Source organism: Macrobrachium nipponense, chromosome 24, assembly GCF_015104395.2.
Source record: "Macrobrachium nipponense isolate FS-2020 chromosome 24, ASM1510439v2, whole genome shotgun sequence".
Lineage (NCBI taxonomy): Eukaryota > Metazoa > Arthropoda > Malacostraca > Decapoda > Palaemonidae > Macrobrachium > Macrobrachium nipponense.
This window is the reverse complement of record NC_061091.1, coordinates 48,812,258-48,831,301: the sequence shown is the minus strand read 5'-3', so window position 1 is coordinate 48,831,301 and position 19,044 is coordinate 48,812,258. Positions and strand designations below refer to the sequence as shown.

The window sequence follows — 19,044 nt, the reverse complement described above, 5'->3', positions numbered from 1 at the left end:
TAACGTGTATGATCATAAGATTGATGTATTAAAGAGATTACAATCAAAACTTACACATTAAGTATACTTGCATTTCTATCTGTCATTCCAGCATTTCCTATTATTTTAATTAATGTATTAATTAGCATTTAGTTTAATATTCCACAAAGAAAAAATATACACAAAATTAAGACCCAGCAAAAAAATTAAAACTCACTTGAACCTACTTTGTCTTGGATTGATTAGATACTCTTCAGCCTGGTTTTATTATACATATAAAATAACAGAAGACCACACTATTACTGTGCAAATGGAAAGTAAGCAATACACAGATACTGTATTCCTCAAAACAGTTATTAAAATCTGATGCCATTTTACTCCAATTCATTTCTTTGCATTAACCTTCAATACAACAAATATACCTGGAATCTGGTAACTACAATACACAGACAGTCAAGAGTTTGATTCAGTTGAAGAATTTTTTTTATCTCATTCTATACTGTTTAGGTAAAAGCTATACAGTGGTACCTCGAGATACGAAATTAATCCGTTCCGAGACGGCCTTCGTATCAAGAGTTTTTCGTATCTTGGAACACGTTTTACATGTAAAATGGCTAATCCGTTCCTAGCCCTCCAAAAACACCCCAGTAAATTATATTTCCAGGCCTAAAACACCTGTTCTAGGGTTATGACGGAAGAAATATGACTCCAAAAAGGCAAAATACTGTACATACTTGAGTAATATTCAACTGCATATAATGTTCAACCCCATTTTTACTGCATATATTAGGACTTTAGCATATGTCCCTTAGCAATAAGCCTAGCCTATGTTAGCGGTTGCTACTGTAGCCTAGTCTATGATTCTGACATCTAAACCTAAGAGCTAAAAGCTTAGAATATGCCAATAAAATGTATAAATAATCAGTATGTACTCATTTCAAATAATTATTAATTAATCATTAACTATAATACACAAACAAACAAAAAACAAACCTTCCAATCGATTGTTTACATTCAGCTATTACCCGTCTTACCAGTATGGAACGAGCGCCAAGCAATCATTTTTCCTAGCACACAGTAAGCCATAAATTGTTATTATATCTCTCTTCAACTAATGAAACCACCAAACAGTATAATAACCATTCATTTCTATTCTTTATTCTATCTTTACCTAACGGAGATACCGAGTTACTGACAGCTATAATGAAACATACGTATACGTAACGTAATAATAAAACAGAAGAAGAATTCTAAAAAATGCATATTTGTTGGCAGTCTGATTTATTTTATATTTTATGATATCTAATTCACAATTTTTTTTATTAAATGTATTGCATGTACTCATTTCAAATAATTATTAAATAACCATTAACTATAATAAACAAACAAAAAAAAGCTTCCAAACATCTGTTTACATCCAGCACTTACGAGTATCGAACAATCGCCAAGCAATCACTTTTACACAGTAAGCCATAAATTTTCATTATCTCTCTTCAACTACTGAAACTACCAAACAGTATAATAACCATTCATTTCTATTCTTTATTCTATCTTTACCTAAAGTTTTTTTTTTTTTTTATTAAATGTATTGCATGAATACTAAGTTTTTCAATTTACAGCAACCTTTTACCAATAGAATACTTAAAGCACAAGGGGTAGATGCTGACCAATAGGAGAGCAGGACCTTATGGGGTGACTAGCATCAGGAACCAATGGGAGAGCAGGAGGATGGTGGCGAGTTTACTCAGTTGGCGGCGCGGGAGTTTTAAAATTGTTCTCGGTGGTCCAGGCGAATCTCGGGACTTTATAGCAACAACCTTTCGTAGCTTGAAAACTTTTCGTATGTAGAGCAGTAAAATTTTTCGTATTGGCTTTCGTAACTTGGATTTTTCGTAAGTTGAGCCTTTCGTATCTCGAGGTACTACTGTATACTGTTTAGGTAAAAGCTAACTTTGAATTTACAAAAACTACATTGATGAATTTACATGAACTTTCTATCCAGAAGTAAATGATTAAAATGACTAATTTTTTTAACCAATTTGTATTTTTCATGGCTAATAAACCTGAGGTCTTAACATTAGGATAATTACTCTAGCACCAGCTGAAAACAAGTTAAAAACAATCAAAGACTGTAAAGCAAGGAATCTGTTGCCCAAGGAATGAACCATTCTATCAGAGATAAATCTCTGGCAAAAGTAGACATTCTCTTTCTCGCTGTCTCTCTCACTCATACAACCTAGCTGCAACCCACAAGTCATTTAACCACTAAAAACAAAATTCACCACTTAGGGCATTGGAGGTATTCCGGCCTTTTAAGGAATGTGCCCATCTGCACCTCCTTCTCAAGTTCAAGATTCAGACATTGGTCATCTTGTTGCGAGTTAGACATACTACTTAGCCAAGAGAGAGGGAAAATTATCTACTCTGTATTAGGCTGAACCCTACCAGTGCTACTATGAAGACTTGTGAAGGTGAAGTCGTAGCTAAATATTCCGGATTGTTTGTTCTCAGACGGTCAATGTACATCAGAGCCAGAATAAGTGAGCATGGAGTAACACAAGCATCATAACACACAGATGATGCATAGCGCATATCTAGCCGATCGAGCCCATCCTGACGACACAACTCGCTGAACTTCTCCACCGATAAGCCTGAAAATATTCAAAAGGATATGCTATACTGAAGTGCTACATTTATATATACTGTAAATCATAATTATGCTATGCATACAATTTACATACGAGAAAACTATTATAATTACAACAACATACTAGGTTAAAATTACAAAAACATCCTTTTATCTAAAATCTAAATATATTAACAACACTGAGACTACAATCCATATAAAAATGATATTGTTATAATACAATAAAGTTTGTTCATACTTACCTGGCAGATATATATTTCTCCAAAGTCCAGCTATATATATATCTGCCAGGTAAGTTTCATGAACAAAATGATATTTCTATAATAAAATTTTATTTTGAATATACTTACCCAGTAATAATTATATTGCTAAGAGTTTCTACTCGACGGCAGCCTAAACTTAAATTTCGTGGGTAGCGCTTCGATGGCTCAGCGTAGGTATACAATGCTGTCTCCCTATGGCAATACTCAGAATGACTTAGCTAATCACATCATTTTGTTTAATGCATAATGGCCATCAGAGGGGAGGTGGGTGGGCTCTGATCATATAATTACTGGGTAAGTATATACAAAATCTAACTTTATTATAAAAATATTTTTGTATATGTAATTTATCCAGTAATTATATCGCTGATTCCACACTGAATGGTGGTGGGATCATGGCCATACTCTACTCCAAAGCATTAAATCATGTAATGAACTTGAAATAGAAAAGTTTCTAGCACTGGAAAAACAATGCTTGTCATTCCTATTAAGAGAGCTATGCAGATGAATACTGCCTCTGGTTAGTTCTCATCGTAACTCATAGTAGCGTGGCAGTAAAGCCAAGGGTTGCCTCCTACTTGAGGGGAAACTTTGCAGCAAAGGGAATGCTCCTATGGATGGCAAAGTGTAATATTTGCACCGTTTTATATTAGCTGTTATATAAAGTTTTATATATGAAAACGTGAGCAATTTCATGTAGAATACAACAAAAAATAACTCATGGTCATAGCTTTTATCATTTTTTAAAATTGTGCATATAAATCACGACATAGAAAAAATCCTACATTCACTGAACTTTGACTCGACCGAAATGGTCGAAAAACGCAATTATAAGCTAACACTCTTACAGTCTAGTTATATTCAATCATTTACCTTCATTTTGAAACAAAATGGAAGTTTCTAGCACAATATTTTGATTTATGGTGAAATTTTGAAAAAAACTTTTTCCTTCCCTCCGCGTGTGGTATCTCGGCCGCAAAAGCTCCGAAATGTTTGAGTCACTTTGTCGTAATATTTGCACCATTTTATATTAGCCGTTATATAGAGTTTTATATATGAAAATGTGCGCAATTTCATGTAGAATACAACAAAAAATAACTCATGGTCGTAGCATTTATCATTTTTTAAAAATTTGCATATAAATCAAAATAAATAGAAAAAATTTGACAATTGGTCAACTTTGACTCGACCAAAATGGTCGAAAAACGCAATTGTAAGCTGAAACTTACAGTCTAGTAATATTTAATCATTTGCTTCATTTTGAAACAAACTGGAAGTCTCTAGTACAATATTTTGATTTATGGTGAGTTTTTAAAAAAATATTTTTCCTTCCCTCTGCGCGCGGTATATTGGCTGCAAAGCTCCGAAATGTTTGTCACTTGTCATAATATTTGCACCGTTTTATATTAGCCGTTATATAGTTTTATATATGAAAATGTGTGCAATTTCATGTAGAATAAAACAAAAAATAACTCATGGTCGTAGCTTTTATCATTTCTTAAAAATTTGCATATAAATCACGATAAACAGAAAAAATTCGACATTCGGTCAACTTTGACTCGACCAAAATGGTCGAAAAACGCAATTGTAAGTTAAGACTCTTACAGTCTAGTAATATTCAACCACTTACCTTCATTTTGAAACAAACGGGAAGTCTCTAGCACAATATTTTGCTTTATGGTGAATTTAAAAAAAAAAAAAAAAAAATTTCCTTCCCACCGCGCGGAATCTCTGCCGCAAATCTCCGAAATGCCCGAGTCACATTGTCGTAATATTTGCACCGTTTTATATTAGCCATTACATAGAGTTTTATATAAGAAAATGTGAGCAATTTCATGTAGAATACAACAAAAAATAACTCATGGTTATGGCTTTTATCATTTTGAAATATTTGCATATAAATCACAATAGAAAAAAATTACATTTTAATGATAAAATAAGGTTTCACATATACTCACCAAACAATTACATTAGCTATATGCTTTCTTACCTGGCAGTCGAAAAGTCAAATTCCTGGCATTGGTAGCAGCGCAGTACTGCTGAGCTTTAGACTTCAATTCGTTGAGCCGCAACGTCCATGTGTGGGGAAGAGGGAGGGCTTCGATTATGTAATTGTTTGGTAAGCATATGTAAAACCTTATTTTATCATTAAAATATCATTTCCACATAAGTGACTTAACAAACAATTACATTAGCTGACTCCACATTACCCGGAAGGACAGCTTTATGAACAAAAACAACCGTCATGTGCTCACATTATATATAATGTCTGCAGTACCTTACCTTGTGAGAGAGCAGCTACAGGTAGATACTGCCTCTGGTCGGCGCTCTCATCACATGTAGGAGACGTGGCAGTAAAGGCCCTTTGTCGTCCCTACTAATGGTGGGATTTTTGCAATCATGAAAGTTCACCGATGATTGACAAAAACAATAATAGTTTGCCCTTGCCCTGGGCGAAAAGACCAGATAACACTACACAACACCATCACCTACACTAAAAACCATATGATACCCTTAACAAGATATAAGAACTGGTGGGTACTTCAGATACATGTACCCCCAGGCTTCCCATAAACACAAAACACCTCAAACTCAAGGCGAGGAGACAGTAGAGGGTAAACACCGGGTCCCCCTATGCTTCCTCTCCCAACACCATTTCCGCTACTGACACCTGGTGAAGAACTTATACAAGGTGATAGAAGTCTTCAGTTTTCTGGATTGGACAATTACAGCGTTAGCCAGAAAATTGAAGATTGCCAGTCTCTGGATGAGGATTTTTCTGCGGACTGGCTCAATTTGTTGTCCTGTGCGGACAGGGCAGCGAGACACGGTTCAGTGGAATTGGCTGCCTTATTCACTATGGGAGTACTCAAGAAGAGAGAACGGTGGTGCTCCTTCACATCTCTAGGAGTAACCATGAACCAAACATTGGCTTTGTTGTTCTCCCCCCTGAGTAAACCTCACCTGTTTCCAGAAGAAACCATCAAGCATGTACTGTCGGACCTCAAGAACAAGTCCACCAATGATCTTCTGTCTCAATCAGTGAGAAGATCTAAGGAACCTCGGGTGACAGGAGCCAAAGCTTCACCTTTCCAAAAGCACACCTTTCGAGGAGGTAAGTCGAGGTGGCAGCAGAGACCAAAGACTAACCTACGAAGCTCCTCCAAGTCTACCAAGAGACCTCTCTTTAAGACAGATAAATGATTGAAAGGTCCTTCACCCACCCATGGGGGCAAAACTCCACAGCTACTGGGAGGAACTGGGGTTGAAGAGGAGCAGAACAGCGGGTCATACAGGCGCTTCGAGAGGGATATGTGATCCCTTTCACCGGATCCACCACTGTCCAATACATCTGTATGTTTGACAGCATACTCTACGAAATCAAAAAGAGCTTTGGCTTTAGAAGTTTAGCCAAAGACATAGAAGAGCTCATCAGCCAAGAGGTCATAGAGGAGGTAACAGACACGAACTCCCCAGGGTTTTACAACCGGCTCTTTGTAGTCCCCAAGGTATCAGGGGGATGGAGACCTGTTTTGGACGTAAGCGCTTTGAACATCCTCGTCCGGAAGATGAAATTCTGAATGGAAACCAGTCGATTAGTAATGTCAGCCATCCAACCGGGCGACTGGATGGTATCTCTCGACCTGAAGGATGCATACTTCCATGCCCCCATTCATCAGAACTCCAGAAAGTTCCTGAGATTCGTCTTCAAGAGGAGTCTTCCAGTCCAGAGCCCTCTGCTTCGGTCTGCCACACACCTCAAGTATTTACTCGGATTCTCGCTCCTCTGGGAAAATGGCTGCACTTGATGAGGATCAACACAGCCTTTTACTTAGACGACTGGCTCCTGAGAGCCGGATCCAGTCGTCCGTGTGTGAAGGACTTGGAGAAGACGCTTACTTTGACACAACAATTGGGTATCTTAATAACCACTGAGAAGTCCCAATTGATTCCTACTCAGAGGATTCTCTAATAAGAATGATTCTCTCTAGCTTTTCGGGTTTTTTCTCTCCCTGAAGAAGATAGAATCCTGCCTGTCGCCCATCCTGCTCAGCTCTCGAATGGATGAGCCTAGTCAGGACCCTGGCTTCACTGGAGAGTTTTGTTAAGTCAGGACGCCTACACATGAGGCCGCTTCAGTTCTTCTTGAAAACAAATTGGTCCCGGAAGACACAGCCGGACTCACTAGTTTTCCCCCTGATGGAAGAGATAACGGTGGATCTTCGTTGGTGGCTTTCGAGGGAAAGATTACAAGAAGGAATTTCCCTAGTCGTGTCGAACCCCCACCTGCAGTTCTTCTCAGATGCCTCAGCCAGCGGATGGGGAGCCCTCCTAGGAACCAAGAGAGTATCAGGTCTGTGGACAGAATGAGAGACACCTTGCACATCAATGGGAAGGAATTGAAGGCCATCCTTTTAGGAGTACAAGCGTTCGACCTTTAGTCACCGGAGGAAACATAGCAGACTACTCGGCCAACACCACAGCATTGTCATATGTGCGGAAGCAGGGAGGGACCCACTCATTCTCTCTCAGCAAGATAGCCGAAGATCTCCTCACCTGGATGAACAAGAAGAGGATCACCCTTCTTCCAAGATTGCATAAGGGAGAATGAACGTGATTGCAGACGAAATGAGTCGGGTAAACCACTAGATTGGGCAGGACTGGACGATTGCGCTTTTCCTCCCTTCGGAATGATAAGAGAGATCTTAAACAAGCTTCAATCGCACCAGAATGTGACAATGACCCTAGTAGCGCCATTCTGGCCCAGGAAAGCAGTTCCCGGACCTTCTCAATCTGCTGGCGGATTTACCAGACTACTTCCACAAAATCCATCGCTTCTCAGATAACCCCATTACAACCGATACCACAAAGGTTGTCCGCTCTGGCCCTGACAGGATTCAGACTGTCAGGAACCTGGTCTGAGCAAAAGGTTTTCCACGAAGGGTGTCAGAAGCTATTGCTAGCTGCAGAAGAAGCTCTTCTGCCGAGCTCTACCAGTCCCAGTGGAGAGTTTTAGGTCTTTGTGCAGACGACCTAGCATCTCTTCTTCTGAAACATCTATAACAGAAATTGCGGAATTTTGTTATTTCTGAGGGACGCCAAGAAGTTACATCAGTTTCCAAGCATAGAGGCCTCGACATTCGTCTTTAGTTCCTCCAAGATTTCCAAGCATGAAGAAGTGGAATGGAATTGGATGTAGTTTAAGGTGGCTCAACGGTCCCCAATTCGAACCATTGAATTTGTCAACCATGAGACTTAACTAGGAAGACACTATTCCTAGTCGCCTTAGTCACAGCGGGCAGAGTAAGTGAGAGTCCACAAGGCCGGAGAAGTCTCCTTGGGAGGAGGCAGAAACTCCCAAAGAAGGAACTTCTCCTGTCGCATAAAACCTGTAGTTTTTATTTGCAACTTCGACTGAGGGAAGGCGAACGAAGCCTTGCCTGACTTCCTCTTCTTAGCAAGCCACTCTTCTCTTCTTTCAGTGCTTTCTTCGAGGACTGGTTTTGGTAATCCCGAAGGCGTTGACCTCCTATCCTTCACAAACGTCGACGGAGGGGAAGAAGGCGAAGCAGATTAAAAAAAACAAAGTCCAGATACGTCTGCAACAGGAACCTTAAAATACTAGAATAAGCAGAAGAGGTCTTTGAATCCTGGTCTTGGGTTTCCTCTTCCGACATGCCGGCCGACACCCCATCTTCCTCTTCCGTCTGGCTCGTTGTCTTCTACAAAAAGACCATCAATTCTTGAAGCTGATATTTAAATGGGTCCAACGCAAAATCCTCTAGCAAGGGTTTGGCCTTCGAATCATCCTTGGGCAAAGCCGAAGTCGTGGCTGTCGTATGGCTCTTCTTCGAAAACGAACGATTGGGAGTTGAAAACCACACGAGACGCACGAGGCAAACTAGTCGAAACAGCTCGAGACGAATGAGGCGAACGAGTCGAAGCAGCTCGAGGCGAATGAGGCGAACGAGTCGAAACAGCTCGAGATGAATGAGGCGAACGAGTCGAAGCAGATCGAGGGGAATGAGGCGAACGAGTCGAAACAGCTTGAGACGAATGAGGCGAACGAGTCGAAGCAGCTCGAGGGAATGAAGCGAACAAGTCAAAACAGCTCAAGACGAATGAGGCGAACGAGTCGAAATTCCTATCGACACACATCCAGGATTGCCGTTTTGAGAAATTTTGTCTATAAGTGTGGCTTTCTGGTGACATCTGGCAACTCCTCGTGGCTTTTCCGACCACAGGCTACGGCAATGAATAATGAAATTCTTCATTTGCCTTTATGTAGAAAAAACGGTAACACTGCATATAACGAATCCAACGATGCAAGTCAGTCTCACAAGTAGAATGTAACGCACCTGAATGTCTGACTCCGTCCGAAGATACGCTATCTGAAGAGGACTGACGATCCTCCCCGAAAATCTGGTCCGGAGTTGTGGCTGTCGTACGGTTCTTCTTCGAAAACAAACGACTTGGAGTCGAAACAACACAAGACGTATAGGAACGAGTCGAAACTCCTATCGATACACAACGAGGCGAGTCAGTCTTGCGAGCGCTGGTCCGGTGCGAAACTGCAGGAAGGTTGTGGACTCCAGTGCTCCTTGGATTTCTTAACAGGTGGCGACATCCCTCTCGCACACTGGGCATGTTTCTTCGAAGAACGCGACACTAAATCACTCCACACTTTTCGCCTCGATACAGGCAACTGCACTTCCGAGTCAAACGACAACTGCGCGTCACTGATATCTACGCCTTTCCAGCGGCGTTTCCTGGGCACTCGCGAGTCGACTACATCGACGGAGTCAGCGACTGACCGTGGGCAAACTCCCCCAGTCTCCCTTCGACCTCTGGTACGTCTTCTCCCGGGGGCTGGGGAGTATGACAGTGACCTTCGTCTAGGAGAACAGGGGGAACGGACAGCCGCCTCCTCGGACACGACACTGACACTTGGCCTAACACTGGCCTTATGGCTTGACTCTTTACGAACGCACCTCTAACATGGAAATGGTGTTGGGATCGGAAACATGGGATACCTGGTCTGGAGGACTACCAAAAAGTGAAATATTAGATAAAAATAGAGAAGATAGTGACGGTTTGCTCGCCTCTAAAGGCATGGAAGTTGTCTCTACTCTAGTTTTACTACACACTCTAGAGACAACTTTAGTTTTACTACACGCTCTAAGCGCTGCTTCCTTCTCCTATCTTTGTCCATTTTATCCAAATGAGCTTGAGAAGTCTTCCAACCTTGTTCATCTAAACTACGGCACTCATCACAAGTTAATTCCTTGCTACAGCACTGACCCCTACATTAACACATTTGGAGTGCGGATCGTAACATAGTTAAGCTAATCTAATTTTGCAGCCACTGCTGCAAAACCTAACTGAAGAACTAGCATCAGACATCTTCGTAATAACTTGTTAATAACTAGGCAGCTAACTGATGACGCAAAAAAGCCAAGCAAGAAATTGTACATTACCAAAAAGAAAAAATCCACAATGGCGACGAAAGTCGACTGCAACAACAAACCACCGGTGTTACCCCGTGGCCGGCAAAAAACAAATTGAAGTCTAAAACTCAGCAGTACCAGGTATTCCTGAAATACCTGGCAGCGCTGCTACCGCTGCCAGGAATTTAAATTTTCGACTGCCAGGTAAGAAAGCGTAAACCTAATGTAATTGTTTGGTAAGTCACATGTGAAATTAGACATTTGGTCAAATTTAACTCGACCGAAATGGTAAAAAAATGCAATTGTAAGCTAAAACTCTTACAGTCTAGTAATATTCAATCAATTACCTTCATTTTACAACAAACAGGAAGTCTCTAGCACAATATTTATACTTATGGTGAATTTTTTATTTTACGTCCGCACATTACAAATTCATGCATCATTTTGTGATAATATTTTCTCTGTGTTGCTTTGATCGTTTTACAATTTGTTATAAGCCAAAGTCATTGCAATTTAGTGTACAATGCCACAAAAAAAAAAATTAACTCATTAGCTTTAACCGTTTTGCTCACAGCGCGATTTGTATACAATTATATATGAAATTTTTTTTTTTTGCGGTCATAAATATATTCCATTATGTATATATGATAATGATTTTTTTTCATATCTGATGGTAGCACACTAAACTTCAGGCAATGACAAAAAAAGGAGCCAAAAATGAACTCTTAATCTTGAAAACTAAGCGTGCTGTGATTTTTTGAAAAAACTTTTTTTCCTGCTTCGGCGCTCACTCCCGAACCCCGCCGGCATATTGGAGACGATTTCTGAAATACCGGCTCGGCGTTTAAGGGTTAACATTTCAATAACCATCCCCAGCTTGTGCTGGAGGATACACCTACATAAATGGGAGTAATTTTAATTTCCTAAGGAACAATTAATTATGTTTGGGAATAACTACACATCAAGTAGTATTAATATATCAAATTTCTTTTAACTCACCTGTAAAAGGCAACGATGGACGGTCAGTTGACGGCAACTTTCCATAATAGAGTGTTTTACGAATGCGCTCTGCATACTCTAAGTACTCAGGCAGAAACTGGAAAAGAAAAAGTTAAAAATATTTTACTCCAAAGACTGTTAAATATTAGTATTGTACAAATACTAATTTGAGCCTTTCAACCCAAAATTCTAGTATGTATTGTTGTTTCAACAGTACATACTTCCCAGTATTAGTTTCCAGACTCACAAGGGACTTCTTATAGTCTTAACCATCTAGGTAGTTTTCAAACTAAAAAACTAGGAGGTTGCTATCTTTACACAATGTAAAGCTACCAAAAAAGCTGTATGGCACCAAAATGTAACCTAATTTTACCCGCTTATCCTATCTCATCCTATCCTAACCTAAAGCGAGGCATTCTACTTTGCCTGGAAGGAGGAATAAGGAAGAATTTCTGTCTAAAAGTACCTACGGTGTTGTTCGCGCCCTCCTATTGTTTATCAGTGTCACCAATTGATATGTGTATACCCTCCAAACTGGGTATAAGACTTACACAAAACCAGGGAAATAAGCAAAATTAGCATATCTATTTGAAGTATACATGAACATTAGAGCAATTTTATCATTATTGCATTACTATGACAACTAGAATTCATGGAAACAGTTTGCAAATGCATTGGCTTATGTGTGAAGCTCCACTAAATTGGTAACGATGAAATTTTGCCATTCCTAGCATGCAAGCATTAAAGGTTACATTTAGGTCTGGCATACAATTATTAAAAATAAAAAGGTCACAATACTAATATAAACTTAAATCAATGAAAAGTGCTGGCGAAAAAAAAAAAATCAACATTTTTGTCATAAACAATTCACTAATCCGTCATCTGATCAGCGATGGTTTTCGGCAGCCAGATGTATGATAGTTCAAGTGCAATTTGGAGTGAATTAAGACCAAAATGCATATAATTACAATCAAATAAGCACTGTGGAGTTTTAGTTGTGATGGCAATAAAGATAAAACCACCGATTACAAGGTAAAAATGAATTGCAGTTTAAACCATGACCCCGGGAATAAGAAGTTTCATACTTTCACTAATAAGGGAAACAACCAACTAGACTAGCTGATTCAGTTTTGACTGCCGCGTGTGGATCCACCCTCCAAAAATTACTTTAAAACGTCCTGACATCGGAGATGGGCACCAGTCATGAGTCATTGGTGGTGAGAGCAACAGCTCGAGACCTCTACTATCTTTTCGAAGTATGTAAGTATTTTCTCCAAAGTTAGAAATTAAGGTCATACTTTAAGATTAAACAGAGGTTAATAAAAGTATGTGCACTGCAAACATAACCTCCCCGACGCTTTTGAAATTTTTACTTAAAACGCCAAAAATTTATTAAACTTTCCATTCCATGTGCTAAACCTGCTCACCACTTGTACCCATAGACACTGGGGCACTTTCTTCACAACAATCATAGACAATGACAACGCCCGTCTGGGATCCAAGGAAACTCACAATTTTTCGATAGAAAAAAAGAAGTGTGCACTAGATAATTATTTAAATAAATAGTTAAACATCAGTATAGAAGGTCATGAATTGCATAATTTTTTTTACATATTCATGATTATTAATTTGAAAATATTCATTGTTGAAAAAGTAACTAGATTCCTGACTCAAATATCAACAGTTTTGCTGTGAACAGTATCTACAGAGTTGTTCGCGCTCTCCTATTGTTTAACAGTACCTATGATGTTGTTCGCACTCTTATTGTTTATCAGTGTTGCCAATTGGTATGTTTACCCTCCAAACTGGGTATAAGACTTACACAAAACCGGGGAAATAAGTGAAATTAGCATATCTATTTGTAGTATATATACATATTAGAGCAACTTTATCATTATTGCATTACTATGAAAACTAGAATTCATGGAAACAGTTTGTAAATGCATCGGCGTATGTGTGAAGCTCCACTAAATTGGCAACAATGAAATTTTGCCATTGTCTGCTTAGCGATGACAAAACTAGAAATATGATATTGTTAGTATACAATAAAGTTTTGTACATACTTACCTGGCAGATATATACTTAGCTTGGGTCTCTGACGTCACGACAGAAAATTCAAAACTCGCGGCACACGCTACAGGTAGGTCAGGTGATCTACCTTACCCGCCGCTGGGAGGCGGGTGTAAGAACCAGTCCCCCTTTCTTGTCAGGTTATTTTCTTCCACCTGTCTCCTGAGGAGAGGCTGGGCGGGCCATCAATCGTATATATCTGCCAGGTAAGTATGTACAAAACTTTATTGTATACTAACAATATCATTTTTGTACATGAACTTCCCTGCCAGATATATACTTAGCTGATTGACACCCTTGGTGGAGGGAAAGAGACACATACTTACTTAGAAAGTGGGGACAACACATGTTAAAGGAATACATAATATAAACCTCTGGTTCTTACCTGATTTAGGCAGAAGACTTGATAGTTACTGTCTATTAGTCTGCGTTGCCTAAAGAGTCTCAGCGAGGGCGTGACCTATGGCTGAAGGACTCTTTGGGTCTACCAATGGGAACTGAGTCCACTTACTTGGCAGAATCCAAGCAGGATCTGGTCAATGGGGATCAACCCGCTTACATGCCAGAGCCTATCACTACCAATTGCAAGGAGCCTCAAGCACAACCGATCACCTAACCAAATACTAACCTTAGTATACGAAAGAAGGAGCTGCCTCCTGCAACCTCCTTCGTACAACCAAAAAACTCAAACTTAAAACTAACAGGGAAAAAGGATTAAAAAGGATGTGTTTCAGCTCCCTGCCCCAGCACTGAATCCGCCGATACGTAAGGGCCTAGCCCAAAACACTTATCATACGTAATCGATACGTCCCTTAGGTAGTGATTAGAGAAGACTGATTCACACCTCCAAAAAGTGGCCTTCATAAGGTTTTGTAATGACAAATTCTTCTTGAAAGCCAAAGACGTCGCGACGGCCCGTACTTCGTGCGCCTTGACTTTCAGAAGGTTAAACTGTTGCTGATTGCAAGAAGTGTGTGCTTCTCTAATAATATTCCTGATAAAGAATGAGAGTGCATTTTTAGATAAGGGCCTCCTGGGGTCCCTTACAGAGCACCAGAGATTGCTCTCATTAGCGGCAAGTCTTTTCTTCCTCTGAAGATAATATTTCAGGCTTCTCACCAGGCAAAGAGATCTCTCCTCTTCTGTCCCAACTAAGGAGGATAAGCTTTTGATTTCGAAGCTCCTGGGCCACGGCGAAGAAGGGTTTTCATTCTTGGCTAGGAAAGCCGGAAGAAAAGAGCAAACCGCGGAGCCTCCTTGGAAACCTACCTCACCTTCTAGAGCCTGCAGCTCGCTGACCCTCTTCGCTGACGCTAACGCACAGAGAAAAAGTCTTTTCATCGAAAGGTCTCAGAACGAAGCAGCATGGGGAGGTTCGAACCTTGAGGACCTCAGGAAGAGCAGCACGACATCAAGATTCCAGCTAGGCACTAAGGAGGAGGTTCTTTTAACCGTTTCAAACGATCTGATTAAATCATGGAGGTCCTTGTCCTCAGATATGTTTAATCCTCTATGACGAAAAACTGAGGAAAGCATGCTCCTGTATCCCTTGATGGTGGAGACAACCAACCCGCATTTTTCCCTCAGGAAGATAAGGAAATCTGCAATCTGAGTCACAGAGGTACTGGAGGAGGAAACTTTATGAGTCCTGCACCAGCGTCGAAAAACATCCCACTTCGACTGGTAGACTCTAGATGTGGAAGGTCTACGTGCATTGGCAATAGCCCTTGCAGACTTTGCCGAAAAGCCCTTAGCTCTGACGAGACTCTTGATAGTCTGAATCCAGTCAGACTGAGAGCGGGGAGGTTTTTGTGAAACCTGTCGAAGTGGGGCTGTTTGAGCAGATCGACTCTTAGAGGTAGGGATCTTGGGACATCCACCAGCCATTCCAGTACCTCTGTGAACCAGTCGTGGGCGGGCCAGAACGGAGCTATCAACGTCATCCCTGTTCCCTCTGACGCTGCGAATTTCCTTAACGTTTCCCCTATAATCTTGAAAGGCGGGAACCGCGTAAAGATCCAGATTCCTCCAATCCATCAGGAATGCATCTATTGCCACTGCTCTTGGGTCTGCAATAGGGGAGCAGTATAGATCTATCCGCGCATTCCTGGAGGTCGCAAATAGATCGAGATGGGGCCTGCCCCACGTCCTCCACAGCTCCTGGCATACGTCCGCGTGCAGAGTCCACTCTGAGGGAAGGACTTGATTCCTTCTGCTTAGCAGATCCGCTCTGACATTTCTTTCTCCCTGTACGAACCTGGTGAGAAGCCTTCTGTTCCTTTCCTCTGACCACAAGAGGAGCGATCTCGCTGTCTCGTACAGGGAGAAAGAGTGAGTCCCCCCCTGTTTTTCCGAACGTAAAGCCAGGCCCCATGTAGTGTTGTCGGAGTTGATCTGAACATATTTCCCTTTTACGAGGGGTTCGAAGGTCTTGAGAGCTAACCAAATCGCTGTTAGCTCCTTCTTGTTGATGTGCCAGGACACCTGATCCCCCATCCAGGTGCCTGACACTTCTCTCGACCCGAGAGTAGCTCCCCTCCCCAACCTTTGTCCGAAGCGTCTGCATACAACACTAGGTTGGGGTTCCGAACCTGCAAGGAAAGGCCTTCCTTGAACAATAGAGGGTCTAGCCACCAACGTAGATCCTCCTTTATCTCTTGCGAAATCTTGAACGCAAAGTCCAGACCTTGAGATTTCCGATCCCAGTTCCTCGTCAGGAAGAACTGTAGGGGTCTGAGGTGCAACCTTCCTAGAGAAACGAATTGCTCCAGCGAGGAGAGTGTCCCCAACAGACTCATCCACTCCCTCGCTGTGCATACATCTTTCTCTAGAAAGATTGCTACCTTCTCCAACCTTGGGTTCCTCCTTCTGTGGGACGGATACGCCCGAAAAACCTGAGAAGCCATCAGAATCCCCAGATAGATACGCTCTTGACTGGGGATTAGCTGTGACTTCTCGAAATTCACTAGCAAACCCAGAGAAGCTGCTAGATCCAACGTCACTCGTAAGTCCTCCAGACATTTCTCCTTGGATTTGGCCCTGATAAGCCAATCGTCCAAGTAGAGGGAAATCCTCACTCCCTCGAGATGAAGCCACTGGGCAACGTTCTTCATCAGTCCTGTGAATACTTGGGGGTGCCGTGGAAAGGCCGAAGCATAGGGGCCCTGAACTGAAAAACGTTCCCTCCCCACATGAATCTGAGATATTTGCGAGAAGAAGGATGGATCGGCACATGGAAGTAAGCGTCCTGAAGGTCCAGCGACACCATCCAGTCCCCGGGACGAAGAGCTGCTAAGACTGATGACGTCGTCTCCATAGCGAACTTCCTCTCTTTCACAAAGACATTCAGGGCGCTTACGTCCAGAACCGGTCTCCATCCTCCTGAGTTCTTGGGAACTAGGAACAGACGGTTGTAGAACCCCGCTGAAAGAGGGTCCTGAACCATCTCTATTGCCTCTTTCTCTAACATCAGCTCTACCGCTAGAGCGAGGGCTTGATTCATTAGTGGGTCTTTGTATTTGGCCACCAGTGCCCTTGGAGTGGTGGTCAAGGGTGGTCTCGAAATAAAGGGAATGAGGTATCCCCCCTTGATGATCGCGAGGGACAGTTGTCCGCCCCCTTTCGTGCCCAGGACATCTGCAAATTCAGAAGTCTGGCACCCACAGTTGTCTGGAGGACACCCGAACTATTTCTTGGCCCTAATAGACCGGGAGAAGGTCCTTCCTCTTCTAGGTGGTCTCGAACCTCTGGAGGAAGAAGAGCGAGACGAAGGTCCTCCTCGAAAGGGTTCTTGCCTACTTTGAGCCTCTTTCTTCGTCTTCTGCTGAAACGAAGGTTTCGGAATTCTAGCCGAGCGAGCTAGCATATCCTGCGTCGCTTTTGCTGATATCGAGCTGGAGATATCGTTAATAGTCTTCTTGGGGAAGAGTTGCGGGGAAAGCTGTGAATACAGCAAGGAAGCTCTCTGTGCGTGAGAAACCGCCTTGGTAAGAAAAGAGCAGAAAACGGCCCTCTTCTTTACCACTCCTGCACCAAAAAGTGAAGCAATTTCCCCGGAACCGTCTCTCACTGCCTTGTCCATGCAAGACAGAACTGCGTGGAGGTCTTCAGGCGAAAGAGTGTCATGCTCTTGAGTCCTCTTAGCCAACACTCCCAGGGGTCCAGTCAAACGAAAGTTAAAAAACTTCTAAGACTCGGAACATTCCCTTCAGAAGGTGATCCAACTCGCTCATACCCCACGTCGTCTTCGCAGAATTCAGCGCCGAGCGACGTGCGGAATCGACCAACGAAGAGAAGTCCGAGTCTGCAGAAGAGGGAAGAGTTAGACCCAAGGGCTCTCCTGACTCGTACCAGAACCCCATCTTACCCGTCAGCTTGGACGGGGGAAAAGAAAAAACTGTCTTGCCCTTCTCTTCTTTTGAAAGCAACCAGTCGTCAAAGTTCTTCATATCCTTCTTCATAGACACTGTAGGCTTCATCTTAACGACTGAAGACTTCTTAGCCGTATTGGTCGTTGAAAATAAGGACGGAGGAGACGGAGGAGCAACGGCCGAAAGAGACTCCCCAAAATCTTGCAAGAGGAGGTCTGTAAGTCTCTTATACGAAGAAACCGAAGCATCCTTGGGCAAATCTTCCTCCGAATCAGCAACAAATTCTTCCGAAGAATGACGTCTAGAAGCTCTACTGCCCGGAGGAGAGCTAATCCTTGGAGAGCGCCTACTAGGCGAGCGCCTACTGGAAGAAAAACCACCGGGAGAGCGCTTACACGGGGAGCGCCTACCAGGAGAGCGCCTACTTTGAGAGCGCCTCCCAGGAGAGAGCCCTACTAGGAGAGCTAGAGAGCGCCTACTAGGAGAGCGCCTACTTTGAGAGCGCCTCCCAGGAGAGAGCCTACTTGGTGAGCGCCTGCTAGGAGAGCGCCTACTTGGGGAGCGCCTACTAGGAGAGCGCCTACAAGTGGAGGCCCGTCTGTCGGAAACAGATTCTAACTCCACAGAAGAGCGTCTGGATAAGAGCGCCTATCAGGCTCTCTGCGCCTGCTAGACTCTTGGCGCCTGCCATCCTCAATACGCTGCCATGGGCTCTTGACGCCTGCCACGGGGAGAGAAAACATCCACCGATGAATCCCTGTCAGAAGCGCGGCGCTTACAAGGCTCTGAGCGCCTATCCAATCGGGAGTGATCTAACGGAGGAGAAAACTTCCGTTGCCGCCTACCAGGCTCTTGGCGCCTACTAGGCTCTAGGCGCCTACTAGGCTCTTGATGCCTACTAGGCTCCGAGCGTCCGTCAAAAGGAGAGTGGCCAGGCGAAGAACTCTTCCTTCGCTCCTGACGAAAACGAGGCTCTTGACGTCTGTCAAGCTCTTGACGCCTAACTGAAGAGGAGCGGAAATCCTGAGGAGAGAGCCTGTCTGGCTCCTTACGCCTTACATGCTCACAACTCTTGCTGGGAAGAGAGGAGAGCCTACTCGGAGAAAGATCCCGAGCTCCAGCCTTGCACTTCGTGACCTCCTACTAACAGGCTCAAAAGCTCTTCTAGCCAACGGAGATTTAGCCGAAGGAACGTTCTTAGACTTCTTCACCGGAAGTGAGGCGTCCTTCCGACGATGAGAAGTCCCGGCAATAGACTCCGCTAAAGC

The 19,044-nt window shown here is 42.7% G+C and overlaps 1 protein-coding gene across 1 annotated transcript in view; it reads right to left on the bottom strand.

The window, feature by feature from the left end:
* The window catches only part of LOC135205610 (uncharacterized), a 66,985-nt gene that overhangs the window by 29,473 nt on the left and 18,468 nt on the right, over window positions 1-19,044 (bottom strand). The window contains exons 2-3 of the mRNA XM_064236395.1: window positions 11,337-11,433; window positions 2,425-2,630 (exon numbers count right to left, since the gene is read on the bottom strand). Of these exons, the coding sequence (XP_064092465.1) occupies window positions 2,425-2,630; window positions 11,337-11,433 (303 nt within the window). The remainder of the gene's footprint in view (window positions 1-2,424; window positions 2,631-11,336; window positions 11,434-19,044) is intronic.